This window comes from Pogoniulus pusillus, chromosome 1 (assembly GCF_015220805.1).
Source record: "Pogoniulus pusillus isolate bPogPus1 chromosome 1, bPogPus1.pri, whole genome shotgun sequence".
NCBI classification, from domain to species: Eukaryota; Metazoa; Chordata; class Aves; order Piciformes; family Lybiidae; genus Pogoniulus; species Pogoniulus pusillus.
Genome location: NC_087264.1, coordinates 28,121,994 through 28,134,248, shown reverse-complemented (window position 1 = coordinate 28,134,248; position 12,255 = coordinate 28,121,994). Strand labels below are relative to the sequence as shown.

Here is a 12,255-nt window from a genome sequence, read left to right as displayed (position 1 = left end):
TTAGACCAGGCCCATACAGAGAGAAACACAGCTGCAATGGTAACTACCTCAGGTCACCTTGAAGTGGTCATGGCTGAACGCAACACAATGCATCAAGGGATGTGGTTCCTCCTATGCGCAATGGCAGAGCTCTTGTGCTTTCAGTACTCCAAACCAGCAACAGAAATTCACCAGCCATCAGCACCAGTGCTGAGCCTGCAGGACAGCCAGAGTGCACTTCTGGTGCACACAGGCCCACAGAAAGGCTGAATTCCCTTTTGTGCTCAAAGTTCTAGGCTGCAAGCACAGCAGCTACTTGCTGTGTCTATGCAAAAATGTGGTATTCTCAGAAGCAAGTCACAGAAATTGCTGGTCAGCTCACAGAAACAGAGGAACCAACGGTATTGTGCACACTTAAGTGACACCGTCCCCGGCCAAATATGCCAGGCTCAAGTGGCTCCAGTTGGAGTGGCAGATGCTGAAACACCAACAGCAGGCTATTAACGGGGGTTCCTAAAGAGGGATTTAGAAGTGTAACACTTGACATTTGCCCTATACTCCAGCTGAACACGATGTCTCCAGTCTTTGACCAGTGAGTCACTGTTTGTGTCTTTCAGGTGGCAGCTTCTTTGTGCCTTGCTCACTTTCTTACCACTCCCTTTAGAGCAGTTAAGTAAATGAACAAACTAAAGCAGGTCTAAAAATAGGTCACTTCAGAAATGATGGTGCCTATCTATGCAAAGCTTAACACTCAGGGCAGGTATATCCACCATGATGATTCACTGATGGTTTTTACTTACATGTCTTACTTCATTTCTTTTACTGCAGTCATACTTAAAGGTGAATAAATTTTCCAGGTAAAAGCTGTGACACCTCCACCTAGTTTCCCTCTTTCTCCAAGGAAGATTAGAAGGGAAAACACCATTGTTTGGTTCTAGCTGTGAGGAGGATTCCTGCCTCCTCTCCCTTTACCCATGGCATCAGAGGTAAACTTTCAGGAAGATCCTGCCCAGCTGAGCAGGTTTTCTCACTCTGGGAGCAGCTAAACAGATCAGACAAGATCACAATTAAGAACTCTCCTAGTTCAAGGAGTGTAGCTGACTAACCCAGCTCAGGAGCTTGCACTGCCCTAGTACGTGTGTTATCTGGGTACCTCATTGGCTGCAACGCTTTCAGCCTCCTACTTCCTGGTACGAGAGGTGAAGGCCAGCACCCACCTTTCACAGATGCGCCACAGAGGCAACAGCCAGGAAGTCAATGGCAAAGCAAGGTAATGAGCATGTCCATTCCCTCCTTCAACCTGAGGGCCAATTCATTTTTTTTTTGTACAGCTCAGTTTATAGAAAGTGTTCATTTAGGAGGACTTGTCCATACAGGTATGGCTGTAGCCACAACAGGGTACAGCAGCCCTGGGAACAGCCTCACAGTCAGGGTACAATTTCAGAGGGAAAATTCTCTAAGAAACGTAAATCCAGATGTTCAAGCTGGTCACACTCTGCTGTGTGCTGCTCAGATTATCTCTCCGGGCAACAAACACTGTTGTGCTCTCTGGGAGACCAGAGTTCAGTTTCCAGAAACCAGTTTCACAATAATTTTTGTTTCTGTGAATTTTGAGGAGTCTTTCAGGAGGGTTAAATGTTTTAGTTGTATTACAAAGTCAGTTGAAACACCATCACTACAAATTCTGCCCGACACAGGACAACTAAGTGGACTTCAAGGCAAATATCAGAGCATAGACATACATTTGAACTCACTGTCAGTCAGATCACCAGCAGTCCACACTTGTTTTGTGTGGCATGTGAAGGTGAAAGATGTCTGCACCTACCAAAGACTGCAGAAGACTGGAGAAAAGATCCTTTCAGTCAAGGACAATAGCTGTTATCAATACAGCAACCACTTCTAGACAAAGCTGGTACACCCAGAAGCTAAGAAATATATGCAGAGATTACCGTAGTGGTGGGACTCAACGGCTTCCAGGTTCTCTGTCATTTTCTGGTGCTGACACACTTTTAAAATTCCATCACTTACCACCACTACTTGTTTTTTAATTCTTTTCCCCAAAAGCTCCCCTATCAGATGATTGCATGCTTAGTTCAAGTTTAGCTCACCTCTGATATGCTTCCTTTTCTCATGAAAGCAACTAGCTGCATTTTTCAGCTTACATGACCACTGCAAGATTCAGCCTTCAGTATCAACACTCCCCCTTGTCCAGCTACAGCTGCTTTTGTGACTGATTTTTTTGCCTGTGCTATCCAGAAGGGCTCCTCTGTTTTTCAGATGGCTTGGCACAATGAGCTACCCAATCACTCCTAATGCACCCACCACACAAACGTGGCCACCTCTGGAGTGGGCTACAGTAACTGAAGCAGAAATGGAAACTACACACAATAGACTGTTTCAAGCTGTAAACAACTTGCTCCAGTTGAATCTGCACTAAGAGCTGATGGTGGGAAAAGCCTGAAATTTATGGAAGACAGCAGATAAGCACTCCTCTTCCTGTGAGAGGTGTTATGGGTGGTCCTCAGTGAGAGAGACCTTTGCCATAAAACACTTAGACTGAACCAACTACCATGACAATCTCCCCACTTCCCATGCCAAAGACTGTCAATTCAGCTCTGGCCCAAAATGTTACCAATTGCATGCAAAAAGCCCCTTCTTGCTGCAAATGCACTGTTCCCATCAACTTCCTCATCAAACATTAAGCCATCCTATGAGTAGTAGCTTAAGGATCTAATGCAATCATGGCCAAAGGGAAACGAAAATAGAGTCAGTGAGATGCCACCAATCCACACTGCCTTGGGCAACTTTCAGGCAGCCATGTAGAAATTATTCTTTATTAGACAAGACTGGGAAAAAAAAGTGCCACGTGGAACAGTCATAACTATGAAGTGCTGACATACAGCACTTCTCAGAATTTGGCTAAAAACTGTTAGCTTGCCCTCAAAGACCTGCTTGGCTGATACAGAATCAGGCTGTCAACCTGCTTTGAGAAGTGAGTTGAGTCAGATGATCCCCATGGATCCCTTTCAGCCCGAACTATCCTATCATGCTATGAATTATTTAGAGATGAAAGCAACACTGAATTGAGGGGCTGGAAAGAAGTGTGTGGAACAAAGGATCTTGTTTTCTAACATGATGAAATAAAGGTAATGAACTCCTATTTCTTACTTCTGCTCTTCAGCAGTATCACTGCGGTTAGCAGCAGTAGTTCAGAGCCAAGAAGCCTGTCAGTGGAGCAATTTGCTCTCACTACTCCCACCTAAAGCATATTGGTGGGTCAGCCCTGGAAGGAAACCAGCACTACTACTCCTCCTTACCTTCCACTATGAGCCACACTTGCTGTGATTCTTCCTTCTTCCCCCCGTTCTCAACCTCGCACCAGTACTTCCCAGAATCTGTCCGCTCGACGGATTTCAAGCTGAAAAAAGTCAAAAGCCATATCGATATTTTATGTGGATGAAGCATGTTTTTGCCCCAAAGGACCCTCCAAGTGTTCGGCAAACCAAATGCATGGACAACACCCACTGAGACACAGCCAGCTCTGGGGAGGAGCACAACAGCCTGCCAGCAAAAAGCATGTGGCAAAACAGTGGATTTGGGAGGCTCCTCTCTAAAGTGGGTGGAGGGAATCCTCAGCAGGGCAGATAGTCTTTCTCCACAACATCCTCAAAGAAAGTCCATGATTTGTGTTCTGCGAGGAGAAGAAGGGGTTGGTCATCCCAATGCTGAATCATAACTCTAGTTAGCCTTCAAGAGCAACAGCTTGGCCTACAGCATCTGAGCTAGCAAGAAATTACAAACCTCCAACATGCTCGACTGTTTTTCCTCAGTTCGGTGACAGGACCAGTGACAGCCTCTTATAGGAATAGATGGGTCAGAAAAGGCCCCCCCTCTCCTCAACTGCACTCAGTGTTATTTGTACCCCAAGAGCACCTCACACCGCAAAATTCCTTGGGTCTGGGTCTTTCAATTTGTGATTTCAAGAAGTTATGCTAGCCTACTTCAGCACAGGATCTCACCCTCTCAACTCTTCTGTGTCTTCCTTGCTCAGCAACAGCTCCTCTTCTGAGAAAATGCATCCAAGCAAGGAAAGGCAACCACATGGACTGATTAGTGTTCAGGTTATAGACTCCAGTTCAGGGAAGAACTTCTGCTTCTTACTCCACCACTGGAAATTTGTGTTACCCTTGCTGCCATTAGCAACATCAGGGTAGCATGGCAAGCAAGGGCAGAGTCTGGTCCCAAAGCAACAAGCTCTCAGCTACCGAAAGGCACCAGTGTGACTTCAGGCACCTGTCAATGAACCAATTGTCGACAGCCCCCGACAGGATGTGCAGCCATGCATCTGCAGCCATGCAGGGATCCTCAGCAGATCTGATGCTCACCTTCCTAAAGCTAACACAGTCTGCCTTGGGGAAGGGGAAAAACATCTCAGGAAGGAAGACAGAAAAAGGAGAGTGTTTGTTGAAATGCACAAAATGAATCCACTACAGCCTGATTTTCAGAGCTGTACCTTCAAATGGCATCGGCCGTCTTGCCCATCCAGCTGCCTGTTCTGAAACACAGCGATCACAGCAGAGTCACATAGAGGGTGCAGAAATGATCACTTCAGAAGAAAGGAAAAAGGAGAGAGATACGGATACATCTAGATTTAGCACCCTAACTTAGCTCTGCTGCTGCAGAAAGCTCTCAGTGGAGGAAAAGAAGAGGTGAAAAAGGAGATCAGACTAAGACTGGGAGAGGCAAAGAGAGTTAACGAGTGGAACTGGGAGGGAAGTAGAGGGTATAGTTTCCAGACAAACTGTTTCCACAACATAATGTTACACAGTAGTTTTACTGGACAGAGATGTTTTTCCTTTCAAAGTGTTTCTCACAGACAAGGTTTAGCACAGACTTTTAGTGACTGGAATTGGAGACTATGTGATGTCAATCCATGACACTTAATAGGAGATGAAGCTGAAGCCCAGGGAAGAGTGATCCTCACTCAGTCAACTGTTTGAATCCCTCACAGTCATGGGATATCTGCTTGTAAAAGCACTCCTTATGCACAGAAAAAGTCAGAGCAGAACCTTGGGTGTCGTTTAACTCCATGCTTCCAGGACTAGCTGACATCCCTCTTCTGCTGAAGTAAAGGCACAGAAAGCTGCTCCCAGCAGGGCAGGGCTGATACCATGTAGTATAAACGTATTAGGAAAGTCTCTGCAAAAATCACTCAGTGTCACACAGACACTGTCCCAAAGAAAGAAAGGGGATATAGTCTTGGGAGTCTCATTTCAATCACCAATCTTCACCCTCTAGGCAGACTGACAGCTCAAGGGAGAAAAAAACAGAATGAGAATGAGAGAGGAAGCCTGTTTATATAAGTCAGACCTTAGTCTTCCTGCTGCACGGCAGAACAAGATGAACAAACAAGGCAGGAACATCCTTTCACCTTGAAGTCATGTCTCAAGCACCACAAGCATTAGCAAAGCACCTGTCACCAGTCATCAAGAAAACAGTATGGTTTTAGTGCGCAAAAATCTCAGCCCTCAGTGGCTTCAGTTCTGCTTTTAGTTATGCCCTTGTCACACACTAAACTGCAGACCTAAGGACCCTACCCTACCGAGAGAATTGCAGTTGCGCAAGATAGAGCTGACAGCAGAAATCTGGGCAACAGTTTCCGCAATATTCTTCCTTCTCTGCATCTGTTGTACCTGAGGAAGCCGATCCAGTGTTCTTCATCTACTGGAATGTACACCTGGTCTACGCTTTGCACCACTGCTCCGTCCTTGATCCACAACATCTCAGGATCTTCCATTCCCTCGAGGCTGCAATTTAGTTTCACGGGTTGACCCTGGGACACCTTTAATTTGATTGGAGGTCCTGTAAATTTCATACCTAAAAAAAAAATACTACTCCGCCCCACCCCCAGAAGAAGGGTGGTTGGAGTACAGCAAATTACTCTAGGTCGGTGGTCTGGAATTACATATCTTTACCAGCACAAGCTGCAGAGGGGTCTGTTAGTCTCAGCACTGCTCTATTAGGTCTGCTAAGCAATAGTCAAAGCAAGCACTAAAAGCACAACTGCTAGAGAAAAGTGGTGGCTTGGGGTGTACACAGGGATGTTTTCAATTCGTGTAACAGCAGAGCCTCTACAGAACAGTGCCCAGGCAGAGGCAGATGGAAACACTGCGAACTTCATGTTGTCGGTGATCCAGCAGTGCCAAGGTTTGCTCAACATGGTACCACACCTCCCTCTTTTCCTCAAGCTTGCATTTCAGCTACACTGCTCCTGTGCTGCTAAGAAATTGGCGTGCTCACTCCATTGTATGCATTTGTAAAGAGCTGGGACAGGAGAAAGAATCAATTATGCCTCGTTTTTCAGCATATACTGTTTCTCTGAATTACAGAAAGCTCCTCTGCAATTTGCAAAATCCATGCAAGCAAAGCCTATTCCACAGCAAGCCTCACTGAGGAGCAGAACTGTTTACAGAACAGCTATTTCTGCTACGTGATGTGGGGGTGTGCTCAACTGAGCCTTCCCAACCCTTCAGTGTAGCCAAAGGACCAAGTTGCACCCAGAGGTAGATAGCTGCCACTCCAAGCAGCAGGACCAGAGGAAGTGGAACTCCTCAGGTCTGCATTGACACACAAGTGATCAGAATTTGGCCCGGAGCACACTGATATGTGTGGGTGGATGGGGAGTGTTTCCCTCAAGCAGAAGCGAATATATGGAATGTGTTACCATGAGAAAACACAGAAGCAAACTATAAGCGCACATTGAAGAAAGGCCATATAAAGGAGGAACCAGAGGATCAAAGAAGACTGTGGGAAAGCAGGAAGGTAGAACACAAATGTAAAGGTAGCTTTGTTAGGGAGAGCAGCCATTTCCTATGCAGTGGCTCCGGAATGACAGACCAGAACAGGTCTAGCCCAGTTTGATATTGCACCTTGGCATTGGCCTCCATATTCTCCAGGAAAACAAATAAATAATGACTGCATCACTCTTGCCTGGCCATGTATCACAGTACATTACAACTTCACCCAGCTGACTGGCTGACCAGCTTCTCACAGGATGCCTCACTAGCCTACAAAGCCAGGTATAGGAAAATGACAGTTGGGAAATCCAAAACGCCGCTAAGTATACAGCCCTGTTGCTCTCAAACTCTTACAGCCTTACCAGTGATCAAATACAGATTTCTCATGTGCCACTTCCCTTCTTGCCAAAACACCACCCTCCCACAGCCGCGAGGGCACCACGTCACTGGGCACAGCAACCATAGAGGGACTGGCAGCAAGCCTGTAGCTGCCAGTTACAGCCTTCCAGCTGTAACAGCTGGAAGAGGAAGAAGTCTGCACTGTGGGACCAGCCAATATTCTGCCACTGGCAGCTGGTACCTTGCAGAGCACCAGTGGTCCAAGAGCAATCCCAGAACACAGGCAGAAGGACTTTCTCTCTTTCCTTAATGAGATCCCCAGCCTGTTTAACAGCTGTCTTCCCATCCTCAGTCTTTTGTCTTTCTATCTGCTGTTACTAATTCAGCAAATTCACAAAAAGCACTGGAAAACTGGTAAGATCATCACTGCAGTTCAGTCACTACAGCTCCTTTGCTAGGCTAAGGATGTAACCACATGGGTGAGGATGATCTAACCTTGCATTACTTAACTCCTCCGTAACACAAATGACATATCCCAGTGCATGCCAGAAAGGATCCTCCCTTTCACCACTCACAATATTGGAATAAAACATTTAAGTTTCAGAGCAGCTCACTCTGTTACAGAAAACTGATGTGGCCAGGCCACTGAACACATGCACAAACTGTCAAGACACTGTCATTCCAGGTGCCTGTATGGAAAAAGCAAACTACTCAGCTCTCCTCAAGCTGCTTGGCTAAGTCAGGCACGAATCACACAACGTGTTGCTAGAGACCCTTTGTGGTTTTCAGCTCCCATAGAAATTAGTAACATAGGCAATTAATACACAGTGCAAGTGTGCTGCCTGAGTCACATCTCCACATCATCCAAGTATAATCCTTCTGTCAAGACCAAAAGAAATTAAGAATACAGATTTGTAATTTTTAATAAATTCACCTTTTTTGACAAAAAATAAACAAAACCAGTATTAGCTGCAGGACCTCCTCCTGCAGGTATCTAGAAGAAGCAGAGGAGACCAATATAGCTTTTAAATTTCCACTTTACTGCTCCTTCTACTCTCCCACTCATGTTTTCTCATCTGATAACATTCTTGCCAGCACAAGAAATACTCTTAGCCAAGTAGGTTCCTCCAAGCCTACCTGTGAGAGCTGCAGGAGCTGGAATGCATAGATAGGCAATAAAACTGTATTAAGTTTCTTACAACGCAGCTGACAGAGCTGACAGCAAATGAACACACCATTTGTCAAAATAGGTGACTTATCTGCTTATTTGTTTCTGGAACTTGTCACCTCTGAATATTTTGACTGCTAAGCAAAGATTTATGGCTCATTATTGTCATAGTGGAGAGAGGAAGATGCTTGCTTCTGGCCGCCGAGGAAAAGGCTTTTCTCTCCTCTAGTTCCTTAGGACCCCGATCCGGCGACCTAGACGGTGCCACAGCCCCTCCAGCCCCGTGTCACCCCACACACGCCACTCTCCGGGCAGTGCGGAGCCCTCAAGACCCCATGCAACCGGCGGGAGGACGGCGGGGGCGCCGAGAGGCTCTCACACGCCGCCTCTCCCTGCCGGCTCCAGGCTGAAACTTCGGAAAAGGAGCTCGGGAGAGAAAAGCCAACACAAGCCGCTCAGGAATGCGTTCGCGCACAGCTTTCCTCGGCGCTCAGCTGCGCCGGGCAAATACCAGAGCAATGCCTCCGCAAGCAACGTGGACGATTATCTGGGCTGACACTGACGACTCCGTACTCGCAGGCGGACGGGCGAGGCTCACAGTTCCCCGCACGGCCCGACCTCCTCGCCGAGCACCGCCGGCGCCACGTAGCCCAGCCGCTGGACCCGCAGGTGCGGGGGAGTCCTCCGCCACCGGCCGTGAGAGCGGGTGAGGGTTAAAACGAGTCAGCCCCGACCCCAGCTTGTGGCTACTCATAGCCCCTCGGCCGCACTGCTACCCGGGGACTGGTCCCCGGGCACCCACCCGCTGTCGGCTGGGCGGCGCGGTGCTCGGAGCTCGCCCTTAGCGAGCTGTCGACACCTGTAGAGGCGGCGCGGCGGAGCGGCCGGCGGCGGGAAATGGGCCCAGCGCCGCCGGCGGGGCAGCTTCTCCTTATGGCAGGGCAGTGGGAGCCGCGTCCTACAGTCCTGTCCAGCTGCGTCCGGGGACCTCGGGAGAACATAGCCGCACCGCCTCCGGTCTTCAGCCGCGGCAACCGGCAGCGGCTGTCCTCTCTCCGCGCCCGCCGGCGAGCTGCCAGCCCCTCTCACCTGCCACGGCGGCGACGTCCCGAAGCGCCGCAGCCCACAGTCCAAGCAAGAGGAGCCGCGGGATCGCCATGCTCCGCTTCAGCTCCATCGCTCCCGCACCACCATCCTCCCCTTCAGCTCCTGGCGCCGCGGGGGACTCCCACCGCCCGCGCAAGCAGCAGCAGCTAAGGCAGCCTCTTCTCGGTGCCCGCCACAGGACTCCCCCGTGGAGGCTGCCGGGGACGCTCAAACTTCTGGCTGCGGCTCCAGCCGGGGCGAGCCGCAGGACAGCCCAGCCGGGAGGGAACGAGGCGGCTCGGTCGGGTCCTGTTCGGTTGCCGCCGCCGGGCAGTCTCCCCCTGCCGGCACGCAGCCGCTCGGCGGCTTCTCCACACGGGTCTACCCGTCGGTCGGTCCGCCCCTCCTCAGCCACCGCCTTCTCCTCCAGGAAATGGCGCTCTCGGGCGGTCACTGCGCGCTGTGCTCCCCCTCTGACATCACACTCATGAATATGCATGAGCCGGGCGCCCGCCGCCCTCGAAGCGCCGAATCACGGCGCCCTCCGCCCCCGCTCTGCTTCTCCGGGACAGGACCGGAGAGAGGGAGCGGACGTCGCCGCCTACCCGCGCCGCGGCGTCCGCCGGGCTCGGCCCTCTCGGGAAGGCGGGAAGGGTCTGGTGTCTGGAGGCAGCTCCCCACCGCGAGCTGCCCCACCGGGCGGCCTGGTTTTCAGAGCGCCGCGAGCGGGCGACCCACATCCGCGGGGGCTGCTGGGGCACCGGGCAGGGGTAGGAAACCAGGTCGCTTATTCCCCTACCTACACGCAGAAGCAGGAGGCCAGTTTCAGGAGCTCCCCACACACCTACCAGGTCCCAAGGAGAGCAGGGCTTGGGGCCACCAAACCAAGAGTGTGCTGGATGAGCACCCTCTCATGCTCAAAGTACTCCCAGACCCATCTTCCCTGGACGGCCCTCCCCGGCTCCGTGGCTTGGCTGTAGTCCCCTCACCAGCTGGACTCCTGCACCGTGGATGTCAGCCACCCCATCCCGGTGCCCCATCTGTGGAGGAGCACTGGCAATGGAGTACTGACAACGTGAAGAGATATGCCCGTGCCCTCCAGGCAGATTCGGTTTAGCCTTGTCCTCTTTTCTGTCAGTGGAAAAGCAGGGAGAGGTCTGAGGAAGGAGATCTCTGCTGGCAGTTACTGGCACGGTGTGGAAAAAGTTGCCGACAAATAATTTGAAAGAAAAATCCGTGTGAGAATCTGAGTTGAAAGGCACCGTAAGGAGCAGTGTCGTTAAACGACGGTGCAGCTTCTAGCTCCACCACAGCTATCAGTGTGTAACACTTAAACAGCAGACCCCTGCAATACTCTGCAGACCCGGCTTAATACAGGAGCACGGGAAAACTGCTTTATCCCTGTCAGGGAGACTGAGGAACCGAGGCACCACAAGCTCATGTAATTCCCTCCCAAACTCTGATCTTTCCCCACACCCACCCCAACCATTTGCATTTCTGATAGAAATTCCTAGGGGACTGGAGCAATGCCAAGAAGATTTCAAGGCTGGAATGGAACTGCCATTCCTTCCCCAGTGCCTTCCGCTGCAGCGAGGAAACCGGGAGGAGATACTGACAAGCCATCCATCCGAGAGCTTGCGGGGAGCCTGGGTGCTCACGGGCACAGGGAATCGTGACACACCTCTCACCAGGATCACGACGGCTCTTGGGCTGAGAGATTCTGTGCTGGTGTTTGCTAAAAGCTTCACAGGCACTTGCCGTCACCACTCTCTCTCCCCCGTGGATCCATATATACCCATCTAGCCAGGTGCGTGGCATGTTTCTGCACTTACTCATGGCCATAATGCCTCCCAGAAAGTAGCTACTTCTGCACACTTTAGTTGTCTTGTGATAAAAATCAAGGGCCATTAGAATAACACAGTGATTCTACCACAATTTCCTTCTAAGCACGTCTTCTGGTGTTACTATTACAGAGGCTTACAGCACCAGGGTGGCCCTTTCGGGGTCCAGGAGTGCTCACAGGTACAAGCAGGAGAGAGGAGACACAGGCAAGCACCATGATTTGGCCAAACCTGCCCAATGAGGCAGCAGCCAAGAGAGGCTTGACTCCACACTGGGTATGTTTGATTCCTGGAGCACTCCTCTATCTCGATGTACACTGTTGTGCTTCACACAGCTGTCATAAGCGATGCTCCCAAAGGCTTTGGGAAGGGGAAGAAAAAGGGGAAGGGAAGTTTTATCTGCAAAGACAGAAACCTGATAGAAAATCATTTTAGCTCAGCACAAGCCAGGCTCTGGGCTGGTGTAACAGAGAAAAGCTTTGCTGGAAGCTGTAGACCAAAGGGAACTTTTCCCAGCAGGGGATCTGGCTTCAGCTCTTCTGAGAAGGGCTTTGTGTCAACAGTGATAGGCAGGAAGAGCCATATGAAAATTGGACTGAAATCCCGCATGCACTGCCAGTTGGAGTGCCAACTGCTGTGGGAAAACTTATGGAGGAGTGCAATATTACCATGCAGAAATCAAAGGAACTGAGTCTGAAAAGTGGTGAATCTGAAAGGCTTTAAGAAACTGAAGACAAATAAATTCACTTGGCCACTTGTGCCACTGCATTTAGAAATGTGGCTTTGATCTACAGACTGTGACACCAGTGGCAGTGCTCACTGCTCACACATAGAGGACATCTGCTTATAAAAGAGCAGATACCTTTCTGGGTTATGTCCTTTCCATGCTTCTTCTGTTATGATAGTGTGTTGTCACATCTCACTGGACTTACTGGGTAGCACAGGCATGTTCTAGAAACTGCCTGAAGAGCTGTGCAGTAATAAAGAGGTGAATTTCCAGTGTGGGAAGACTTCTGAAAATGAGGGAGAAGGAAGAAGAGTGGGA

General features: G+C 49.9%; 1 protein-coding gene across 3 annotated transcripts in view; it reads right to left on the bottom strand.

Annotated features, from left to right (window-relative positions):
• TYRO3 (TYRO3 protein tyrosine kinase) overlaps positions 1 to 9,883 on the bottom strand; it is a 43,155-nt gene extending 33,272 nt beyond the window's left edge. For 2 of the 3 annotated variants that reach the window (XM_064146096.1, XM_064146101.1), the window contains exons 1-3: positions 9,373 to 9,883; positions 5,673 to 5,856; positions 3,297 to 3,397 (exon numbers count right to left, since the gene is read on the bottom strand). In XM_064146096.1, coding sequence (XP_064002166.1) covers positions 3,297 to 3,397; positions 5,673 to 5,856; positions 9,373 to 9,868 — 781 coding nt within the window. In that variant the 5' untranslated portion in view covers positions 9,869 to 9,883. The remainder of the gene's footprint in view (positions 1 to 3,296; positions 3,398 to 5,672; positions 5,857 to 9,372) is intronic. The other variant, XM_064146105.1, reaches the window with a different exon arrangement.
• Between the last annotated feature and the right edge of the window lie 2,372 nt (positions 9,884 to 12,255).